The sequence below is a fragment of the Engystomops pustulosus genome, chromosome 1 (assembly GCF_040894005.1).
Source record: "Engystomops pustulosus chromosome 1, aEngPut4.maternal, whole genome shotgun sequence".
NCBI lineage: Eukaryota > Metazoa > Chordata > Amphibia > Anura > Leptodactylidae > Engystomops > Engystomops pustulosus.
In genome coordinates this window covers 286,952,975-286,979,344 of record NC_092411.1, presented here as the reverse complement: position 1 = coordinate 286,979,344, position 26,370 = coordinate 286,952,975, and the positions used below count along the sequence as shown (strand labels likewise).

Sequence of the window (26,370 nt, the reverse complement as noted above, 5' to 3'; positions counted from 1 at the left end):
AGCCGCCAGGCCCGGCCATCTCAGTCTATGTGTGAGCCCCCAGGCCCGGCCATGTCAGTCTGTGTGAGCCCCCAGGCCCGGCTATCTGAGTCTCTGTGTGAGCCCCCAGGCCCGGCCATGTCAGTCTATGTGTGAGCCCCCAGGCCCGGCCATGTCAGTCTCTGTGTGAGCCCCCAGGCTTGGCCATGTCAGTCTCTGTGTGGGCCCCCAGGCCCGGCCATCTCAGTCTCTGTGCGAGCCCTCAGGCCCAGCCATCTCAGTCTGTGTGTGAGCACCCAGGCCCGGCCATCCCAGTCTATGTGTGGGCCCTCAGGCCCGGCCATGTCAGTCTCTGTGTGAGCACCCAGGCCCGGCCATGTCAGTCTATGTGTGAGCACCCAGGCCCGGCCATGTCAGTCTATGTGTGAGCCCCCAGGCCCGGCCATGTCAGTCTCTGTGTGAGCTCCCAGGCCCGGCCATGTCAGTCTCTGTGTGGGCCCCCAGGCCTGGCCATGTCAGTCTATGTGTGAGCACCCAGGCCCGGCTATCTCAGTCTCTGTGTGAGCACCCAGGCCCGGCCATCCCAGTCTATGTGTGGGCCCTCAGGCCCGGCCATGTCAGTCTCTGTGTGAGCACCCAGGCCCGGCCATGTCAGTCTATGTGTGAGCACCCAGGCCCGGCCATGTCAGTCTATGTGTGAGCCCCCAGGCCCGGCCATGTCAGTCTCTGTGTGAGCTCCCAGGCCCGGCCATGTCAGTCTCTGTGTGGGCCCCCAGGCCTGGCCATGTCAGTCTCTGTGTGGGCCCCCAGGCCCGGCCATCTCAGTCTCTGTGCGAGCCCTCAGGCCCAGCCATCTCAGTCTGTGTGTGAGCACCCAGGCCCGGCCATCCCAGTCTATGTGTGAGCACCCAGGCCCGGCCATGTCAGTCTATGTGTGAGCACCCAGGCCCGGCCATGTCAGTCTATGTGTGAGCACCCAGGCCCGGCCATGTCAGTCTATGTGTGAGCCCCCAGGCCCGGCCATGTCAGTCTCTGTGTGAGCTCCCAGGCCCGGCCATGTCAGTCTCTGTGTGGGCCCCCAGGCCTGGCCATGTCAGTCTATGTGTGAGCACCCAGGCCCGGCTATCTCAGTCTATGTGTGAGCCCTCAGGCCCGGCCATGTCAGTCTGTGTGTGAGCTCCCAGGCCTGGCCATCTCAGTCTCTGTGCGAGCCCCCAGGCCCGGCCATGTCAGTCTCTGTGTGAGCCCCCAGGCCCGGCCATCCCAGTCTCTGTGTGAGCCCTCAGGCCCGGCCCTGTCAGTCTATGTGTGAGCCCCCAGGCCCGGCTATCTCAGTCTATGTGTGAGCCCCCAGGCCCGGCCATCTCAGTCTGTGTGTGAGCACCCAGGCCCGGCCATCTCAGTCTATGTGTGGGCCCTCAGGCCCGGCCATGTCAGTCTCTGTGTGAGCCCCCAGGCCCGGCCATGTCAGTCTCTGTGTGAGCCCCCAGGCCCGGCCATGTCAGTCTCTGTGTGAGCCCCCAGGCCCGGCCATATCAGTCTATGTGTGAGCCCCCAGGCCCGGCCATGTCAGCCTCTGTGAGTCCCTAGGCCGGAGCGATAACGCTCTGCACTAGGAGGTGACGTTGGCGCCTGGCATGTGCCCACAGCAGATCGGGCCCTCGCTTCTGATTTACTGCTACATCAAAGTCATTGCTTTCTGGCACCTTCCCGAATTGCTGCCTTTGACGCGTCTCCCACTCCCACTTGGCTCATGTTGGTGGCTTGGCAGCTCCGGGACTTGGCAGCGAGTCCCCAGCCCGGCTTTTGTCTCTACCCCAGAAAAGAATCTCCAGCTGGAGCGGGAGCGGAGCGGCTGATGACTTGGCCTGCGCTTGTTCAGCTATTTTGGCATCACAATGTGCTGACCTGTATACTGGACGTGTGCAGATACTTACTGTCTAGAAGGGTTAGGTACATATTAGATAGAACTGTTAGTAGTCCTTATATACTGCCACTAGCCGGCTCCACACACAGGTATAGGAAGCTCCCCCTAGTGGCGGCTGCAGACAGGTGTGATTTTAATATCTGAAGGTGTATTCATACCATTGTGTCTGCAAGTAACAGGACTGTGAAATATGGATTTATAGTCCAGGATCATAGCTTGGGCTTGTCCTCACACTGCTGTGCTCTGTGCTTCCTGTAACCAGTGTTAGGTATTGTCCTTGGAGAGATGTGTAATCATACCATTGTGTATTGCAACATCCCCCACCGGGGCCTAGGCTTTTCTTGTGGCCTGGAGGCAGGCGGTACCCAGAATACCGGAGTGGCTGGTGATTGCGGCCTAGGCATGCTGTGGTCATGGTGCTTGGTATGGGGACCGGAGGGCTGTCCTACAGCCTGGCAGCTCTCCAGCAGGTGGTGTGTGCAAGAAATAAGGAGGGAGAGGCTGATGTACTGGTTCTCCCTGGGGCAACCCCTGAGTGTCTGTAAGATCGGTCCCTGGGTAATGGATGGGGAAGCCCGTAGTGGTAACAGCTGTATCCAGGGATCAGACGGAGGCAAGGTTGTGCAAATCAACTCACGGTTCTTTATTGAACAGGTAGCAGGCAACGGCCAAATGGTTAACAGCAGATTTGGATTCTGGTACTGGAGTGGTCATGGAGAGTGGTCCTCAGGATAAGGCCTGGTAGTAGTTGCAGGCTGGGATAATGGAGATGGAGCTGTGTCCAAACTGTGGAAGCTGCAGCTCTGGATTGGAGTCTCCTGACTCTGGTCCTGGGATTAGGTTAAGTGTCAGCACTGAAGGTGTACTGACACTGCCTCTCTGTTCCCTCAGACCATGTGGTCTGGACTGCTGGTAGACTCTAAAGAGCAGACTCCGGAGAAGGAGCATGAGGTCTGGACCATGTGCCCCCACTGCACTGGGGTTTTGTCCTCCCCCTGGTCAGGTGGTAGCACCTCTCCAATCACACTCCAGTTTAAAATACAGCCACATAATTGGATAACATATTACACCCAATTAACTATTGCCTGTCCAGGCTGAGGCTACAGCTGGACAATGAAATATGGATTTAGATATATTTGTAGCTTCTCCAAATGCACTGGGGGCGTGTCCTTACACTGCAGTGCTCTGTGCTCTCTGCAATTAGCTGCTCCACCCCTTATCTCCTCTGCTTTGTGTGAAAGTTGTAACAGGATCCTGGTTAAATACTACTCCTTAAAAGTAGAAAGGAGGAGCTGGGAGCGGCACAGAGCTGAGAGCACAGCAGTGTGAGGACTCGCAGCCAGGGTCTTGAAATATAGCTCAATGTTTCCCAGTCCCTGGATATGATTACACGTCTTTCTAGGGACAATATCTAGCACTGTCTGTGTGGTCCCACCTGCTGACAGATCCCTTTAACTCTCTAAGCAAATCTACAAAACCTCTTCTTGGCCTTTCTGCTGCAGAAATGAACATTCTGCAGATTTTTTATTATTTTTATTTTCTTCGCATTCCTGGCCAATATAAATGGACTCATAGGCTGGGACCATGAATTTTAACGGCAGCATTTACTGACGTTACGTTTTACGTTACCGCTAGGACTTGGAGATCTGCACCGGTTCCCACCACAAACCCCACCATAACTTTCACCCCCCAATATTGTTGCCCCCCTCTTCCCGTTCTCCTGCAATTGTTCTGTTCCTTCTCTGACATCATCACACGAGGTCCTTCAGGCTCCACATCAGAAGCTGAATGGAGGAGAAGGCATCCCTGATCCACCATTACATTAAACCACAGAGAATGTTGAGACATATCTCCCTCCATCCAGGACTCTCCTACAGGATCGGGGACATTTGGGTGGTGCAGTCCAGGTGGGAACCCTAACGGATCTTCCTATGTGCCAGTAAGTTTTTTTTGTAAATTATTTTTGTGACTTCTTCGTGAGACCGTACACGTTGTCCCCTCAGTCTATTCCTCCTTGTTTTGGGAACAGGGGACTCCTTGTGGCTTTTGGGCCATGCCGGCACTTTTTTGGCACTCGTAGGTGATGCCATTAGAACCGTAATAAGTGTCCTCCTGTACCGCCTCCCAGAAAAGCCCGAAACAAAGGCCACACAAATGGGACAGCAACAAAAGAAGCATCGACACTTGCAAATTAATCTTTTCCTGCGAATGAAAGGCCCGATGAAGTATCAGCAGTTGTGTCTATCTTCATGAGGCCTCATTGTCCCCCTCCCCTCCGGCCCACCCCACCATTTGTTTCAGCCTTGTCTCTCTTCACGCTTGGTCAGGTCCGGCCTTTCTATAGGTCTTTCTTCTTCTCGCTCACATGACTGTGCAGGTGTGTATGGGAACCCTGGGCTCCGCTCTTAATTAGTGGCATAGCATGAGATTCCCTGCGGGGCTTTTCACGGGGGCTGCTGGCTGCGGATAGGCCCGATGGCTTGTCAACACCGCTCCTGGCTGACACATCGCACAATGGCTCCAGTGCAAAGGCCAAAGGAGAAAGCGGAAAAGCTACAACTCCCAGAGAGCGTCTGAAACTTCCTTCACATTTTGGATTGGTTGGTGGGTAGCGGCCTACTCCATGGCCTGAGAGATTATATATTATCTCCGCTCTCGATTTTGAAGATGACATCCTATGAAACTACATGAGGTCATTCTATTCTTTGCTGAGGGAACCTCCTTATAGACCGTCTGACCACCAACTGTGTAATGGAGAGCCATCCCACCACCAGGGGCTACAAGGAGGTCCTGCTAGTATTTAGGTGATGTGGTAAGGTAATGAGGTCATCATAGGGAGTGATGATGATGATAGAGGACCATACTTTAGGTAGACCCATCCCACCACCACAGGGGACCACAAGGATGTCCTGCTAGTATTTAGGTGATGTGGTTGGGTTATGGGGTCATCATGGGGAGGGATGGTGAAAGAGGACCAGACCATACTGTAGGTAGACCCATCCAACCACCGGGGACCACAATGATGTCCTGCTAGTATTTAGGTGTTGTGGTTAGGTCATCGTAGGGAGTGATGATGATAGAGGACTATACTGTAGGTAAACCCACCACCACTCGGGCACCAGAATGATGTCCTGCTAGTATTTAGGTGATGTGGTTGGGTTATAGCGTCATCATCGGGAGTGATGGTGATAGAGGATCAAACCATACTGTAGGTAGACCCACCCCACCACCGGGGACCACAATGATGTCCTGCTAGTATTTAGGCAATGTGGTTAGGTCATCGTAGGGAGTGATGATGATAGAGGACCATACTGTAGGTAGACCTACCACCACCGGGGACCACAAGGAGGTCCTGCTAGTATTGATGTGGTTAGGTCATCATGGGGAGTGATGGTGATAGAGGACCAGACCATACTGTAGGTAGACCCTCCACACCTCCGGGGACGACAATGATGTCCTGCTAGTGTATAGGTGATGTGATTAGGTCATCGTAGGGAGTTATGATGATAGAGGACTATACTTCATCATAATAGATGAATGGACAGAGAAGAACACAATGGCCACAGCCAATCCCTATCCTCTAGATGCTTTGGCAATGCAACTTGTGTTTGGTTACTCCAAAAAAGCTTCGTTAAATTGATAAGTATATGATAGATGTGCCACAGCCTGAGCAGACAGGAACGCTGTACGCCGGCCCCTGCACCGCCTGGCGCTGCCAACGCCAAACCGGTACAGACGGTGGAGAAGTCCGGCGCTGCACCGGAAATCTGTGCTCATGTGTACAAGACGTGATAAATACCCCCCATATTGTTCAGAAGGAGGGGGCAGAGCCCATAGGTCCCTGGCCAGGCTATCTATCTCCTATCTATCTATCTATCTATCTATCTATCTATCTATCTATCTATCTCCTATCTATCTCTCTATCTATCTATCTATCTATCTCATATCTATCTATCTATCTATCTATCTCATATCTATCTATCTATCTCCTATCTATCTCCTATCTATCTCTCTATCTATCTATCTATCTATCTATCTATCTATCTACAAAGGGAGAAGTCCAAGGCAGCACAACTTGTTTGTCTGGGTGCAGAATCTGTATATCCGTGGCAAGGATCTGGTAATATATTCAAGGAAGGCAGCAGCACTCCAGTAGATGAATTAAATTAGGGTGATCTTTATAAAGATCCCCCTGATTTAATTCATCTACTGGGGTGCTGCTGCCTTCCTTGAATAGAATATCTATCTATCTATCTCATATCTATCTATCTCATATCTATCTATCTCATATCTATCTCATATCTATCTATCTCCTATCTATCTATCTATCTATCTATCTATCTCATATCTATCTATCTATCTATCTATCTATCTATCTCATATCTATCTATCTCATATCTATCTATCTAATCTATCTATCTATCTATCTATCTATCTATCTATCTATCTATCTATCTATCTATCTAATCTATCTATCTATCTATCTATCTATCTATCTATCTACCTATCTCCTATCTATCATCTATCTATCTCCTATTTATCTATCTATCTATCTATCTATCTCATATCTATCTATCTATCTATCTATCTATCTATCTATCTATCTATCTACCTATCTCCTATCTATCATCTATCTATCTCATATCTATTTATCTATCTATCTATCTATCTATCTATATATCTCATATCTATCTATCTATCTATCTATCTATCTATCTAATATATATCTCATATCTATCTATCTATCTATCTATCTATCTATCTATCTATCTATCTATCTATCTATCTATCTAATATCTATCTATCTATCTACCTATCTCCTATCTATCATCTATCTATCTCATATCTATTTATCTATCTATCTACCTATCTCCTATCTATCATCTATCTATCTCATATCTATCTATCTATCTATCTATCTATCTCATATCTATCTATCTATCTATCTATCTATCTCATATCTATCTCATATCTATCTATCTATCTATCTATCTATCTATCTATCTATCTATCTATCTATCCATCTCATATCTATCTATCTCCTATCTATCTATCTATCTATCCATCTCATATCTATCTATCTATCTATCTATCTATCTATCTATCTATCTATCTATCTCCTATCTATCTATCTATCTATCTCATATCTATCTATCTATCTATCTATCTATCTATCTATCTATCTATCTATCTCATATCTATCTATCTATCTATCTATCTATCTATCTATCTATCTATCTATCTCATATCTATCTATCTATCTATCTATCTCCTATCTATCTCCTATCTATTTATCTATCTATCTATCTATCTATCTATCTATCTATCTATCTATCTATCTATCACATATCTATCACATATCTATCTATCTCATATCTATCTATCTCCTCCCTACTTCTCCTATGTATCTCTCCCCTTTCTATCTATCTCTGTAATATGTATCGGTGCACCTGTGTAGAGGTGAGCTCTGCACCCTCCATATGTCCTTTGTGGATACAATTAGTCCGGGTCTCTGTGGCTTCTTTGCCTCCTTTGTCCTTGTCCTGTGATTCTCCTTGGTCCACATGTGCTGCTAATAGGACATTATTCTCGTCTCTAATGGTGATTATATGTGACAGGAGCTGTGAAATGTGGGTGTGTGCGCCGGGGTCAGCATGAAAGACTTCTCCGCTCCCTGCACAATGCTCCGTCCCTCACAACAGATTTTTACTTTACCTTCCCCAAAATCCCTGCGGCCACCCACACACTGGACACGTCCCCGTCCCACAATCCCGCATACTCAGGATTACCGTATATTTCACCTTCACCTGGAAATCTTGTTGAATTGAGTTAAATTATTATTACTTTTATGTAGTAAAAACTGAAAGAAATCCTTTGGGGTTTTTTTCAGCTTTTTGGTAACTTTTTAAAAATAAAATATAAGTGAAAAGTAATTTAAAAAATTCCATATGTAAAACAAAAAATAAGAGGAAAATCATCCAAATGTCTGAATGCGATCAAAAAATGTCGGACGGAATTTAAAATGAAATAAAAATCGAATCTACTGAGCAAATAACATAAACATATAGAAAATATCAAAGGAAGAAATCCTCAAACGACTCAGATATTAGATTTATTATTTGCTATTTTTTCTTTTTTACCCATTTGAACAAAAAAAATTATTATTTATTTATTTTTTTTATTCTTTTTTAAATCACTGAATAAAGATCTTAGAACTTTCTAAGAGGGTTTGGACGAATATTTAGGAGAAATTTACATTTTTGGAAAGTTCTGTTAGTCTGGTGGACATTGTGGTTGTTGCTCTTGTTGTTTAAATGTTTGAAAAATGTTGTAAAATTTTAAGCTGCTGTAATATGAGGCCACAGAGAGGGGTGACATCTATTGGACGAATTTTTGTACTTTTTGTATTTTTTTCCAAAGGAGGCCAAGGATGACTTAGATTTTTTTTTCCCCATTATTTTTCAAATGACCAAGTATCTCCGCTTGCTGTCAGTGAATTAGAACAGTTTGTTAGTAGTGAGTCCTGCTCTCATCCGAGTCATAGATTCAGTGGTATCCAAGCCTGAACTCAGACTGTAGCAAACTAGCAGAGAGATTTGTACAATGATATCCAGCTTATCCAATGCTCTGTGAGCTCAACATCCCGGATTCCTCACTGATACATTATACAAATCTCTCTGCTAGTTTGTTACAATGTATCAGTGAGTATTCTGGGATGTTGAACTTATACAAATCTCTCTGCTAGTTTGTTACAAGTTCAACATCCCAGAATACTCACTGATACATTGTAACAAACTAGCAGATAGATTTGTACAATGATATCCAGCTTATCCAATGCTCTGTGAGCTCAACATCCCAGATTCCTCACTGATACATTGTAACAAACTAGCAGAGAGATTTGTATAAGTTCAACAACCCAGAATACTCACTGATACATTGTAACAAACTAGCAGATAGATTTGTACAATGATATCCAGCTTATCCAATGCTCAGTGAGCTCAACATCCCGGATTCCTCACTGATACGTTGTAGCAAACAGTCTGTGCGCTCAACAGTCTCCAGGCTGTAGCAAACACGAAAAAATATCTCTCTCCATTCTAGACAATGCTCTGTTATCTCAAAAGGCCAAATTCTAAACAGATACAGAAATTTTTACAATTGCATCCACTCTAGACAATGCTCTGTGATCTCAACAGCCTTGAAACAGACTGACACAGTGTAGCAAACTAGCAGAGACGTACAAATGTATCCTGTCCGAACAACGCTCTGTGAGCTCAACAGCTCAGACTCCAGGCTTAAACACTGAAGCAAACTGTAAAAAAAATGACTTTATATTTGTATCCACTGTAGACAATGCTCTGTGATTTCATTAAAAGTCCAGATTCCAGATAAATGCAAACTACCAGAGAAGTTTGTGCAATTATATACAGACTGGACAATGCTCTGTGATCTAAACAACACAGGCCCCAGACTGATATATTGTAACAAACCATCAGAGCGATATGTACAATTGTATCCAGTCTAAACCGTGCTCTGTGAGCTCCACAGCCTTGCCTCAGACTGATACATTGTAACAAGCACCAGAGTGATATGTACAATTGTATCCAGTGTAAACCATGCTCTGTGAGCTCCACAGCCTTGCCCCAGACTGATACATTGTAACAAGCACCAGAGCGATATGTTCAATTGTATCCAGTATAAACCATGCTCTGTGAGCTCCACAGCCTTGCCCCAGACTGATACATTGTAACAAGCACCAGAGTGATATGTACAATTGTATCCAGTGTAAACCATGCTCTGTGAGCTCCACAGCCTTGCCCCAGACTGATACATTGTAACAAGCACCAGAGCGATATGTACAATTGGATCCAGTGTAAACCGTGCTCTGTGAGCTCCACAGCCTTGCCCCAGACTGATACATTGTAACAAGCACCAGAGCGATATGTACAATTGTATCCAGTGTAAACCATGCTCTGTGAGCTCCACAGCCTTGCCCCAGACTGATACATTGAAACAAGCACCAGGGCGATATGTACAATTGTATCCAGTGTAAACCATGCTCTGTGAGCTCCACAGCCTTGCCCCAGACTGATATATTGTAACAAGCACCAGAGCGATATGTACAATTGTATCCAGTGTAAACCATGCTCTGTGAGCTCCACAGCCTTGCCCCAGACTGATATATTGTAACAAGCACCAGAGCGATATGTACAATTGTATCCAGTGTAAACCATGCTCTGTGAGCTCCACAGCCTTGCCCCAGACTGATATATTGTAACAAGCACCAGAGCGATATGTACAATTGTATCCAGTGTAAACCATGCTCTGTGAGCTCCACAGCCTTGCCCCAGACTGATACATTGAAACAAGCACCAGGGCGATATGTACAATTGTATCCAGTGTAAACCATGCTCTGTGAGCTCCACAGCCTTGCCCCAGACTGATATATTGTAACAAGCACCAGAGCGATATGTACAATTGTATCCAGTGTAAACCATGCTCTGTGAGCTCCACAGCCTTGCCCCAGACTGATATATTGTAACAAGCACCAGAGCGATATGTACAATTGTATCCAGTGTAAACCATGCTCTGTGAGCTCCACAGCCTTGCCCCAGACTGATACATTGTAACAAGCACCAGAGCGATATGTACAATTGTATCCAGTGTAAACCGTGCTCTGTGAGCTCCACAGCCTTGCCCCAGACTGATACATTGTAACAAGCACCAGAGCGATATGTACAATTGTATCCAGTGTAAACCGTGCTCTGTGAGCTCCACAGCCTTGCCCCAGACTGATACATTGTAACAAGCACCAGAGCGATATGTACAATTGTATCCAGTGTAAACCGTGCTCTGTGAGCTCCACAGCCTTGCCCCAGACTGATACATTGTAACAAGCACCAGAGCGATATGTACAATTGTATCCAGTGTAAACCGTGCTCTGTGAGCTCCACAGCCTTTCCCCAGACTGATACATTGTAACAAGCACCAGAGCGATATGTACAGTTGTATCCAGTGTAAACCGTGCTCTGTGAGCTCCACAGCCTTGCCCCAGACTGATACATTGTAACAAGCACCAGAGCGATATGTACAATTGTATCCAGTGTAAACCGTGCTCTGTGAGCTCCACAGCCTTTCCCCAGACTGATACATTGTAACAAGCACCAGAGCGATATGTACAGTTGTATCCAGTGTAAACCGTGCTCTGTGAGCTCCACAGCCTTTCCCCAGACTGATACATTGTAACAAGCACCAGAGCGATATGTACAGTTGTATCCAGTATAAACCATGCTCTGTGAGCTCCACAGCCTTTCCCCAGACTGATACATTGTAACAAGCACCAGAGCGATATGTACAGTTGTATCCAGTCTTCTCGTGTAATAATTCTTCATCGACTGCGAGTAGAAATCTTCAGAATGACGAGAAGTTGCAGCACAAGATCGAGGAAAAAGCAGTGAAATTATTTATTTCTACAATTTTGTTTACATAAAATCTGAAAAACCTTTCTGTATCCATCTATAAAAGGAAAAGTCAATAACAAAATAAATGACAATGTAATAAAATACTTATTTATAGGAATAAAGATTTATTTATTTATTTTTTCTCCCAGGTTACCGGACGGTCAGCGGTGTGAACGGGCCGCTGGTGGTGCTGGACAATGTGAAGGTTTGTGGCTTCATGTGGATGTTATACTGTACACACCGTGTGATGAAGAGCCCCTCCCACCACCACCACACACACATCCCATTACTTATAGAAACATTTCCTCTGGCTTATTAGCATAATGTTAAAAGTTGATTTTAAAAGGAAGGAGGCCATTGGCAGAGATGACCTGCCCCTCCCTCTGTAGCCCCCTTGCCCCTCCCTCTGTGCAGCCTCATACACACCCGAGTATTACCAGCCTTTCCATCCTATAAATACATGTGTAGGGGCTGATGTCTTATGGGGCCTCCACCCACTACAAAATAAAGGACATAAAAGAGAAAATAAGTCCCAGTCCCGGGTGATGGAGGAGCAGGCGGTGTGTGTACTGCGTCCTGTGGCTGCTCAGGAGGAGGACGCACAATGGACGCCCTTGGGGGGTGACATTGCTGGGGTCAGGGTAGGACGTGTGTACAGTAAACATGCGATGCTTGGGGTGTAGACATCACACGGGGACGTGTTGTGAGTGCACACAGGAGGAGGAGGAGGAGGAGGAGGAGGAGGAGGACTGTGTGTACTCATCACATTACACACCCCGAGGAGCAGGAGATTCCACCGCCCGGTGCGACCTGTTATATACACATATGTATACACCATACCTAGACTATACATACACATACACTATACTATAGATACACAAACACTATACATACACATACACATAGTAGTGAAAAAAAACTATTCCCTGTGTGAATAGGGTGTAATCCAGACCAGCATTAGCACCCCCGCAGGTCACAGGTTGTCTGTGGTATTGCAGCCCAGTCTCATTCCTTCCATATTACTGCAATACCGCACACAGCCTATAGACAGATGTGGCGCTGTTTCTGATGGAATTCCTGAAAACTACCTTAAATGTTCAACCTATTACAAAACCTGTACGGCTAAACGGGCTGCATGGGAGACAAGCCAAGGCTGGTAATAACTAGGTGTAATCTTTATGTAGCGCCCTCTATAGGTGGAATGTATTCTCTGCGGGGACATATCTGTGTGCGGAGGGATCTGCTCCCCTGCTGCAGTCTGTGGCTTCTATGTCACATCTCAGGTTGTCCATTAGCCACCGAGGCTTGGAGGATCTCCAGGACCCTTCTAGGTCTTAGCCATAGTCTCAGAATACACTGCCAATAAAAACTGCAACAATATCATTGGGAGTAAGTAGAACGGCAACCAAGGCGAAGCACCAATTAGTAATCTTATTAAATGCACTCTACAGGAAAAGAAACAAAGGTTACAATTCAGCCGCAGTTATACAACACAGCACAAAGATAATCCTGACCGAAGAGAGGAGGAAACTGCTGCAGAGATCTTACAGGACCTCCAGAAATATCCAGCCGCAGCTTATAGAGCTAATACCACACTGCCCCCTATGTGCAGGAATATAACTACTATAATACTGCCCCCTATGTATGAGAATATAACTACTATAATACTGCCCCTATGTACAAGAATATAACTACTATAATACTGCCCCCTATGTACAGGAATATAACTACTATAAAACTGCCCCCTATGTACAAGAATATAACTACTATAATACTGCTCCCTATGTACAAGAATATAACTACTATAATACTGCCCCCTATGTGCAGGAATATAACTACTATAATACTGCCCCCTATGTGCAGAAATATAATTACTATAATACTGCCCCCTATGTATGAGAATATAACTACTATAATACTGCCCCCTATGTACAGGAATATAACTACTATAATACTGCCCCCTATGTACAGGAATATAACTACTATAATACCGCCCCGTATGTACAGGAATATAACTACTATAATACTGCCTCCTATGTACAAGAATATAACTACTATAATACTGCCCGCTATGTACAAGAATATAACTACTATAATACTGCCCGCTATGTACAGGAATATAACTACTATAATACTGCCTCCTATGTACAAGAATATAACTACTATAATACTGCCCCTATGTACAAGAATATAACTACTATAATACTGCCCCCTATGTGCAGGAATATAACTACTATAATACTGCCCCTATGTACAAGAATATAACTACTATAATACTGCCCGCTATGTAAAAGAATACAACTACTATAATACTGCCCCCTATGTACAAGAATATAACTACTATAATACAGCCACCTATGTACAAAAATATAACTACAATAATACTGCCACCTATGTACAAAAATATAACTACAATAATACTGCCCCCCTATGTACAAGAATATAACTACTATAATACTGCCACCTATGTACAAGAATATAACTACTATAATACTGCCCCCCTAAGTACAAGAATATAACTACTATAATACTGCTCCCTATGTACAGGAATATAACTACTATAATACCGCCTCCTATGTACAAGAATATAACTACTATAATACCGCCTCCTATGTACAAGAATATAACTACTATAATACTGCTCCCTATGTACAAGAATATAACTACTATAATACTGCCTCCTATGTACAAGAATATAACTACTATAATACTGCCCCCTATGTACAGGAATATAACTACTATAGTACTGCCCCCTATGTACAGGAATATAACTACTATAATACTGCCCCCTATGTACAAGAATATAACTACTATAATACTGCCCCCTATGTACAGGAATATAACTACTATAATACTGCCCCCTATGTACAAGAATATAACTACTATAATACTGCTCCCTATGTACAGGAATATAACTACTATAATACTGCCCCCTATGTACAAGAATATAACTACTATAATACTGCCCGCTATGTACAGGAATATAACTACTATAATACTGTCCCCTATGTACAGGAATATAACTACTATAATACTGCCCCCTATGTACAAGAATATAACTACTATAATACTGCCCGCTATGTACAGGAATATAACTACTATAATACTGCCCCCTATGTACAAGAATATAACTACTATAATACTGCTTCCTATGTACAAGAATATAACTACTATAATACTGCCCCCTATGTACAGGAATATAACTACTATAATACTGCCCCCTATGTACAGGAATATAACTACTATAATACTGTCTCCTATGTACAAGAATATAACTACTATAATACTGCCTCCTATGTACAAGAATATAACTACTATAATACTGCCCCCTATGCACAAGAATACAACTACTATAATACTGCCCCCTATGTACAAGAATATAACTACTATAATACTGCCCCCTATGTACAAGAATATAACTACTATAATACTGCCACCTATGTACAAAAATATAACTACAATAATACTGCCCCCCTATGTACAAGAATATAACTACTATAATACTGCCACCTATGTACAAGAATATAACTACTATAATACTGCCCCCCTATGTACAAGAATATAACTACTATAATACTGCCCCCTATGTACAGGAATATAACTACTATAATACTGCCCCCTATGTACAAGAATATAACTACTATAATACTGCCCCCTATGTACAGGAATATAACTACTATAATACTGCCCCCTATGTACAAGAATATAACTACTATAATACTGCTCCCTATGTACAGGAATATAACTACTATAATACTGCCCCCTATGTACAAGAATATAACTACTATAATACTGCTCCCTATGTACAAGAATATAACTACTATAATACCACCCCTATGTTCAAGAATATAATTACTATAATACTGCCCCCTATGTACAAGAATATAACTACTATAATACTGCCCCCTATGCACAAGAATATAACTACTATAATACTGGCCCCTATGTACAAGAATATAACTACTATAATACTGCCCCCTATGCACAAGAATATAACTACTATAATACTGCCCCCTATGCACAAGAATATAACTACTATAATACTGCCCCCTATGTACAAGAATATAACTACTATAATACTGCCCCTATGTACAGGAATATAACTACTATAATACTGCCCCCTATGTACAAGAATATAACTACTATAATACTGCCCCCTATGTACAGGAATATAACTACTATAATACTGCCCCCTATAAACAAGAATATAACTACTATAATACTGGCCCCTATGTACAAGAATATAACTGCCGTAATACTGCCCCCTATGTACAAGAATATAACTACTATAATACTGCCCCCTATGTACAGGAATATAACTACTATAATACTGCCCCTTATGTATAGGAATATAACTACTATAATACTGCCCCCTATGTACTAGAATATAACTACTATAATACTGCCCCCTATGTACAGGAATATAACTACTATAATACTGCCCCCTATGTACAGGAATATAACTACTATAATACTGCCCCTATGTACAGGAATATAACTACTATAATACTGCCCCCTATGTACAGGAATATAACTACTATAATACTGCCCCCTATGTACAAGAATATAACTACTATAATACTGCACCCTATGTACAAGAATATAACTACTATAATACTACCTCCTATGTACAAGAATATAACTACTATAATACTGCCCTCTATGTACAGGAATAGAACTACTATAATACTGCCCCCTATGTACAAGAATATAACTACTATAATACTGCCCGCTATGTACAGGAATATAACTACTATTATACTGCCCCCTATGTACAAGAATATAACTACTATAATACTGCCCTCTATGTACAAGAATATAACTACTATAATACTGCCCCTATATACAGGAATATAACTACTGTAATACTGTCCCCTATGGACAGGAATATAACTACTATAATACTGCCCCCTATGTACAAGAATATAACGACTATAATACTGTCCCCTATGGACAGGAATATAACTACTATAATACTGCCCCCTATGTACAAGAATATAACTACTATAATACTGCCCCCTATGTACAAGAATATAACTACTATAATACTGCCCCCTATGTACATGAATATAACTACTATAATACTGCCTCCTATGTACAGGAATATAACTACTATAATACTGCCCCCTATGTACAGGAATATAACTACTATAATACTGCCCCCTATGTACAGGAATATAACTACTATAATACTGCCCCCATGTACAAGAATATAACTACTATAATACTGCCCCCTATGTACAGGAATATAACTACTATAATCCTGCCCCCTATGTACAAGAATATAACTACTATAATACTGCCCCCTATGTACAAGAATATAACTACTATAATACTGCCCCCTATGTACAGGAATATAACTACTATAATACTGCCCCCTATGTACAGGAATATAACTACTATAATACTGCCCCCATGTACAAGAATATAACTACTATAATACTGCCCCCTATGTACAGGAATATAACTACTATATTACTGCCCCCTATGTACAAGAATATAACTACTATAATACTGCCCCCTATGTACAAGAATATAACTACTATAATACTGCCCCCTATGTACAAGAATATAACTACTATAATACTGCCCCCTATGTACAAGAATATAACTACTATAATACTGCCCCCTATGTACAAGAATATAACTACTATAATACTGCCCCCTATGAACAGGAATATAACTACTATAATACTGCCCCTATGTACAAGAATATAACTACTATAATACTGCCCCCTATGTACAAGAATATAACTACTATAATACTGCCCCCTATGTACAGGAATATAACTACTATAATACTGCCCCCTATGTACAAGAATATAACTACTATAATACTGCCCCCTATGTACAGGAATATAACTACTATAATCCTGCCCCCTATGTACAAGAATATAACTACTATAATACTGCCCCCTATGTACAAGAATATAACTACTATAATACTGCCCCCTATGTACAAGAATATAACTACTATAATACTGCCCCCTATATACAAGAATATAACTACTATAATACTGCCCCCTATGTACAGGAATATAACTGCTATAATACTGCCTCCTATGTACAGGAATATAACTACTATAATACTGCCCCCTATGTACAAGAATATAACTACTATAATACTGCCCCTATGTACAGGAATATAAATACTATAATACTGCCCCCTATGTACAGGAATATAACTACTATAATACTGCTCCTATGTACAGGAATATAACTGCTATAATACTGCTCCTATGTACAGGAATATAACTACTATAAAACTATTCTCTAACATGACACATTTTCAGGCTCTATGCACACAGACATGTTTCCGGTGTACTGTAGCACCCCCGCCCCTCTGCATAGAGGAACATGGCGCACGGTGCCGCATGCCAAGAAAAGATAGGACATGTCCTATCTTTTCACGGCTACAGTATGGTGCCGCACGTCTGTGGCATCGTACCACTCCATACGTCTCCGTGGCCTACATATACGTCGCCATATATACGCCCCCCCCCAATGGCCGTGTGAATGAGGCTTCAGCCTTTCCGTGTACAGTAATGTATGGCTAGAATGTTTCCGGAATGTTTTCTAGATGAACCCCTGTAGATGTAGTGAGAGGGTCGTTGTACATGTTTTCGGTAAATTGTCTGACGTTTCTCCTTCTTCTTCCGCAGTTTGCCCAATATGCAGAGATTGTAAACTTCACCCTCCCAGATGGAACTAGTCGGAGCGGTCAAGTTTTGGAGGTTTCGGGATCTAAAGCCATCGTGCAGGTGACGGATCTTCTGTCCTGGTCTCCAGGATTCTAGTCTATAGTTTTGTTCTCCTCCTCTCTTGTTCCTCACTCATCCATCGTCACTTTCCCACCACGTCTCCACTAGATTTCGGTGCTGCTCCACCCCGTCGCTGACCTATCACTACCAGCTCCAGTTTCTTTCAATACTTGGTCCAACAAGTCCACCTTCTTCTTTACCTGTTACCTCACCCCTCATTTTTGTGTACACATTTCCACACTCATCCTGACCGTTGCCATAGAAAAATTGACCAACTACTTCTGTACCACCAGCAGCTCCACATCCCACCCATACATGGTCCCTCCTTTCTTCTACCTTCTCTAGATCCCCTTCTCTTATGTTTCTTCTCCACATTCTGCTCCATCTCTCGTTTCCTCAGCTCTACTGACCACCTGGTGTTACCTAATGTGGTCCAGCATGGAGTTAAATGGTTGAAGGCCCAATTCTTTTGTTCTCTGCCTATTCATGCAACCCAACACCCTGAATCCAGGTGTCCTCCATCATGCTCTGGGTTACTCAACTCCCCGCGTGATTCTTTAGAGAAGCCTCGTGTAATCACAGACACAGCCCATCCACTGTCCTGAGATAGTCACAATCATGGTGGGGTTGAGTTTGGAGATTCGGGACTCTGACCATCTTCCTACTGAAGTCAACGGAGATTATCAATAGGGGAGATGAATAAAGTCATGGAAGTATCTAGAGCAGGACCAATGGCGCCAGGTTAGTTGACAGTCAACTGCGCTGAAGTTCCCCGGAATGCACTCAAGTACACCGGCCTATTCCTAGTGAAGGTAAGTGCGAGCCCCGCGACACATTTTTTTTTTTTTGCGGCTGTTTTTCCGAATCCGTCGGGTTTTCGTTCGGCCACGCCCCCGATTTCCGTCACGTGCATGCCGGCGCCGATGTGCCACAATCCGATCGCGTGCGGCAAAATCCCGGGGCAATTCAGGGAAAATCGGCGCAAATCGGAAATATTCGGGTAACACGTCGGGAAAATGCGAATCGGGCCCTTAGTAAATGACCCCCTATGTCTTATCTATTGTCACGTCTTGTTTTCTGGATGGAGGACTACTCTAAGGTGGAGAAAAAAAAAAATCAGCCTGTCTGAATCTTCTTTGCCCAACACCAGTTGTCGGAGGCCAGAAACCCAAAAAATTGGCAAAATTATAATTTTTTTTTTTTTGTTCCACCAAATTTTCACAACGAAGTCTTATTCATCAAGCTCGTCTCATATTTTTGAATGTAGATTTTGGAGGTCGTAATTTTTTATTTTTAGATGAGACGGAGAGTAGATCTCCTTGGTGCTGGTGGGACTGAGCCTCATTAGAGAGGTCCAGGAGATGCTACAACAGGATGGGGCACCGCCATCGGGATAGCTTTATCTGAAGGTGTGTGACCAGAACTCATACAATAGACAAGTGTATGTTCTCCAGACTCAACCGATGACACTGTAGGTTGGTCAGATGTCCACCATTCCCTAGAGTAGATAAAGCCCCGACAGTCCTGGTTGTAGTCCCCCTCCGCTTTATATAACCCAGGTAGACCGCACTATTGACCTGTGCACAACCTCTCCTGGCCAGCTGCCAACCTTCCCTCCTTTAATCCCAGCGAGACCTTCCCAGAGCCCTCTTAATCCCATTAGAGAGTCAGCCTCAGAGCCGAGCGAGCAGCAGCAGCTTAGCCCGAATCACACACAGGCACGGCCTCTGCAGATGTGCCACAGAACATTCCGAGGCCACACGGATCTAATTAAAACCGCGATCCGGAGGTTAATTTGTACAAATGGTGTCAAATATTGTCCCAATCACGGGTTCTGCACAAGTCTCGTTATCCAAGTAGATCCCGAGTTATCCAGATTCTCATGAAGCGGCCGCTATAACCTGCACACATCCGGATAGAAGAGAAGAGACAGGATCTATCTATTTATCTATCTATCTATCTATCTATCTCCTATCTATCTATCTATCTCATATCTATTTATCTATCTATATCTATCTATCTATCTCATATCTATCTATCTATCTCATATCTATCTATCTATCTATCTATCTATCTATCTCATATCTATCTATCTATCTATCTATCTCCTATCTATCTATCTATCTATCTATCTATCTATCTATCTCATATCTATCTATCTCCTATCTATCTATCTATCTATCTATCTCCTATCTATCTATCTATCTATCTATCTATCTATCTATCTATCATCCATCTCCTATCTATCTATCTATCTATCTATCTATCTATCTATCTCCTATCTATCTATCTATCTATCTATCTATCTATCTATCTATCTATCATCCATCTCCTATCTATCTATCTATCTATCTATCTATCTATCTATCTCATATCTATCTATCTATCTCCTATCTATCTATCTATCTATCTATCTATCTATCTATCTATCTATCTATATATCTATCTATCTATCATCCATCTCCTATCTATCTATCTATCTATCTATCTATCTATCTATCTATCTCCTATCTATCTATCTATCTATCTCATATCTATCTATCTATCTATCTATCTATCTATCTATCTATCTCATATCTATCTATCTATCTATCATCCATCTCCTATCTATCTATCTATCTATCATCCATCTCCTATCTATCTATCTATCTATCTATCTCCTATCTATCTCCTATCTATCTATCTATCTATCTATCTATCTCCTATCTATCTATCTATCTATCTATCTATCTCATATCTATCTATCTATCTATCTATCTATCTATCTCATATCTATCTATCTCATATCCATCTATCTATCTATCTCCTATCTATCTATCTATCTATCTATCTCATATCTATCTATCTATCTATCTATCTATCTATCTCCTATCTATCTATCTATCTATCTATCTATCTCATATCTATCTATCTATCTATCTATCTATCTTTCTATCTATCTCCTATCTATCTATCTATCTATCTATCTCATATCTATCTATCTATCTATCTATCTCATATCTATCTATCTCATATCCATCTATCTATCTATCTATCTTTCTATCTATCTCCTATCTATCTATCTATCTATCTATCTCATATCTATCTATCTATCTATCTCATATCTATCTATCTCATATCCATCTATCTCATATCTATCTATCTATCTCATATCCATCTATCTATCTATCTATCTATCTATCTCATATCTATCTATCTATCTATCTATCTCATATCTATCTATCTATCTATCTATCTATCTATCTCATATCTATCTATCTCCTATCTATCTCATATCTATCTCATATCTATCTATCTCATATCTATCTATCTCATATCCATCTATCTATCTATCTATCTATCTATCTATCTATCTATCTATCTCATATCTATCTATCTATCTATCTATCTATCTATCTATCTCATATCTATCTATCTATCTATCTATCTATCTATCTATCTACCTCATATCTATCTATCTATCTATCTATCTATCTATCTATCTCCTATATATCTCATATCTATCTATCTATCTATCTATCTCCTATCTATCTATCTATCTATCTATCTATCTATCTATCTATCTCATATCTATCTATCTCCTATCTATCTATCTATCTATCTCCTATCTATCTATCTATCACGCCCACTTCTTAAAGGGGCCCTGCCTTTTGGGGCAGTACTTGTGGACATATATTCTGTGTTCTGTTCATGTCACAGACTGGATCATCGCGTCTTTATGATTCCAGCAGCACTGACAGGAATCATGGAGAAATCACTAATCCAGCGGTTAACCCCTTCACGGCCGCCCCCCCATCACCTTAAAAGCTTCCCTGGCAGCTTAGAGGTCCGGTGTGAATGAGCCCCCCCTTCCCTCCCCAAATCCCTGCACATTATCCCCGGCTTTCTCTTGGATCTGACTTTCTCCTGTGGTGTCTGCTTTAATCCTCACTAATTGCCAGTAATTGGGTTCTTGCCCCGGGTCTCTGCAGGTGTTTGAAGGCACATCTGGGATAGATGCCAAGAAAACCACTTGTGAATTCACAGGGGACATCCTGAGGACACCTGTTTCCGAGGACATGCTGGGTAGGTAGGACGAGGGGTTCATGTCACCGTGTCAGGTAAAGTCCTAGCACTGACCTCCTACTGTATAGATGAGGGCCCCAGGATCTGACCAGCTTTGTACAGTTCTCCATAGAGATTGTTCTCCAAAAGGGGGTGTGGCCGACCCCTGACCTCTACCGTTTATTGGCGATCACAGCCGGTCACTGGTGATTTCAATGATGCAGGGGTGAGGACACTACTGGAATATAAATTCATATCTATACAAATTTATATTCACAGTTCTGCTTTTACTAACAACTTACACAAAGGTCTGAATACACATCTCTCTAAAGACCTTATACTGGTTGTAGGAAGCACAGAACACAGCAGTGTGAGGTCTGATTACACATCTCTCCAGAGACAATACATAACACTGGCTGCAGAGAGCACAGAGCACAGCAGTGTGAGGTCTGATTACACATCTCTCCAGGGACAATACATAACACTGGCTGCAGAGAGCACAGAGCACAGCAGTGTGAGGTCTGATTACACATCTCTCCAGAGACAATACATAACACTGGCTGCAGAGAGCACAGAGCACAGCAGTGTGAGGTCTGATTACACATCTCTCCAGGGACAGTACATAACACTGGCTGCAGAGAGCACAGAGCACAGCAGTGTGAGGTCTGATTACACATCTCTCCAGGGACAATACATAACACTGGCTGCAGAGAGTACAGAGCACAGCAGTGTGAGGTCTGATTACACATCTCTCCAGGGACTATACATAACACTGGCTGCAGAGAGCACAGAGCACAGCAGTGTGAGGTCTGATTACACATCTCTCCAGAGACAATACATAACACTGGCTGCAGAGAGCACAGCAGTGTGAGGTCTGATTACACATCACTCCAGGGACAATACATAACACTGGCTGCAGAGAGCACAGAGCACAGCAGTGTGAGGTCTGATTACACATCTCTCCAGAGACAATACATAACACTGGCTGCAGAGAGCACAGAGCACAGCAGTGTGAGGTCTGATTACACATCTCTCCAGGGACAATACATAACACTGGCTGCAGAGAGCACAGAGCACAGCAGTGTGAGGGCTGATTACACATCTCTCCAGGGACAATACATAACACTGGCTGCAGGGAGCACAGAGCACAGCAGTGTGAGGTATGATTACACATCTCTCCAGAGACAATACATAACACTGGCTGCAGAGAGCACAGAGCACAGTAGTGTGAGGTCTGATTACACATCTCTCCAGGGACAATACATAACACTGGCTGCAGAGAGCACAGAGCACAGCAGTGTGAGGTCTGATTACACATCTCTCCAGGGGCAAATACATAACACTGGCTGCAGAGAGCACAGAGCACAGCAGTGTGAGGTCTGATTACACATCTCTCCAGGGACAATACATAACACTGGCTGCAGAGAGCACAGAGCACAGCAGTGTGAGGTCTGATCACACATCTCTCCAGGGACAATACATAACACTGGCTGCAGAGAGCACAGAGCACAGCAGTGTGAGGTCTGATTACACATCTCTCTAGGAACAATACATAACACTGGCTGCAGAGAGCACAGAGCACAGCAGTGTGAGGTCTGATTACACATCTCTCCAGGGACACTACATAACACTGGCTGCAGAGAGCACAGAGCACAGCAGTGTGAGGTCTGATTACACATCTCTCTAGGGACAGTACATAACACTGGCTGCAGAGAGCACAGAGCACAGCAGTGTGAGGTCTGATTACACATCTCTCCAGGGACAGTACATAACACTGGCTGCAGAGAGCACAGAGCACAGCAGTGTGAGGTCTGATTACTCATCTCTCCAGAGACAATACATAACACTGGCTGCAGAGAGCACAGCAGTGTGAGGTCTGATTACACATCTCTCCGGGGACAATACATAACACTGGCTGCAGAGATCACAGAGCACAGCAGTGTGAGGTCTGATTACACATCTCTCTAGGGACAATACATAACACTGACTGCAGAGAGCACAGAGCACAGCAGTGTGAGGTCTGATTACACCTCTCTCCAGGGACAATACATAACACTGGCTGCAGAGAGCACAGAGCACAGCAGTGTGAGGTCTGATTACACATCTCTCCGGGGACAATACATAACACTGGCTGCAGAGAGCACAGAGCACAGCAGTGTGAGGTCTGATTACAAATCTCTCCGGGGACAATACATAAAACTGGCTGCAGAGAGCACAGAGCACAGCAGTGTGAGGTCTGATTACACATCTCTACAGGGACAATACATAACACTGGCTGCACAGAGCACAGAGCACAGCGGTGTGAGGTCTGGTTACACATCTCTCCAGAGACAATACATAACACTGGCTGCAGAGAGCACAGAGCACAGCAGTGTGAGGTCTGATTACACATCTCTCCAGGGACAATACCTAGCACTGGCTGCAGAGAGCACAGAGCACAGCAGTGTGAGGTCTGATTACACATCTCTCCGGGGACAATACATAACACTGGCTGCAGTGAGTACAGAGCACAGCAGTGTGAGGTCTGGTTACACATCTCTCCAGAGACAATACATAACACTGGCTGCAGAGAGCACAGAGCACAGCAGTGTGAGGTCTGGTTACACATCTCTCCAGGGACAATACATAACACTGGCTGCAGAGAGCACAGAGCACAGCAGTGTGAGGTATGATTACACATCTCTACAGGGACAATACATAACACTGGCTGCACAGAGCACAGCAGTGTGAGGTCTGATTACACATCTCTCAGGACAAGACCCCAAACACTGTCTGCAGTCTGTATGGTCACACCTGCTGATACGTTACCTATAGAGTCAATGTCCGACCCATTAACAGGGCTAAGGATATGAGTCAGACAAGGGACCAGAATGTGGGTTTGGCTGATGACCGTGGTCTTATTTACGGGTGCAACATCGGTATGAGACCCCCAACTAGAATGTGGTTTATAGCCTGGACTACTCCACTCATCATCCCATTCTTATAAAACCCGCCCCACAACCCATAATGCGAATACAGGGGCCGGAGTGCGACCACCTCCCAATCCGCTCTGATATTGGGGGCCGCTGTGGTAGGTCGGACACTGATTCCTACCATTGTCCTCCAGTTCAGTGAAGAATAGGGGGGGGGGGGCGGCACCCCCTCCCCGACCACTACTCTCCCCCCTCCACAAAATAAAAAGAGAAAAAAAAACTTAATTAGTTTCACAACATTTTCAGAAAACATTGTAATAAATAAAAATAATAAGTCATTCATGGCCCGTTTCTGGGGGTCTTTGTGCGGCGCTGAATCACGGGCCGGTGGGAGGCTGTTAATTAGGTCGCAGATTTCCCGACCCACAAGACTAATGAGCGCAGGGTTTTCTCCTTCTTCTTATTTCTCAGCCTCCATAAAAAAACATCGGCGGAGGTCCCTGGAGAGGCCGTCCCCCCATTCACTGCTCCTCCATGACAGCCTGGGGGGGGGGGGGGGGGACCGGTGTAATGGTCCGGACTGGGGGAGGTTAACCCCTCATGTTCCATCCATAGACATTAACCAGATATTCAATCTCTAATTTCTCCTAACTTTTTACTTCCACATCATAATTTGGAACCCAATTTTATTTTATTTATAAATTTTCCTTCACTCACAGGAAATCTCACATCAGAATCCATTATGATAAACTCATTACTCATAGATCCAGGCACCGGGACTGTGGTATCTTCTTATATTGGTTATCCATGGCCTCCTTCCTTCTAATATCAACTTTTTACAATCATCGTCCTCTGGAGTGTTACCAGAGCCCCTCCGTACTGTAGCTTCACAGGCTGTTACACTGTCTCCTCTTCCCCCTGCTTCCTCAGCATATCCCCCTCCCTCTGTCTATTGTAATCTCACATAGTGGGTGGGGGGGAAAGCTCCTGCACAGTGTAACAGCATGTGAAGCTATGAGGGCCTCTGGAAACCACTCCAGGCTCATTAGCATAATTTTAAAGTTTTTTTATAATATATAATATAAGAATATTACCACAGTACCGGTGCCTAGATCTATTAGTAATGTTTATCATGATGGATTTTGATTTCCTTTAAAAAATGGATTTCTTTCCATTACTCCTTTTATACACTTTTGAATTATTTGGATATTTTTGGATTATTTTCTATTGTTTTCCTGTTTTTCCTGCTCCCTGTTGTAATGACATACAGTTACTGTATATGTCGT

General features: G+C 43.4%; 1 protein-coding gene across 1 annotated transcript in view; it reads left to right on the top strand.

Annotated features, from left to right (window-relative positions):
* Nucleotides 1-26,370, top strand: part of ATP6V1B1 (ATPase H+ transporting V1 subunit B1) — a 47,217-nt gene that overhangs the window by 9,092 nt on the left and 11,755 nt on the right. Inside the window, exons 2-4 of the mRNA XM_072126370.1 lie at nt 11,517-11,572; nt 18,030-18,128; nt 22,100-22,193. Coding sequence (XP_071982471.1) covers nt 11,517-11,572; nt 18,030-18,128; nt 22,100-22,193 — 249 coding nt within the window. The remainder of the gene's footprint in view (nt 1-11,516; nt 11,573-18,029; nt 18,129-22,099; nt 22,194-26,370) is intronic.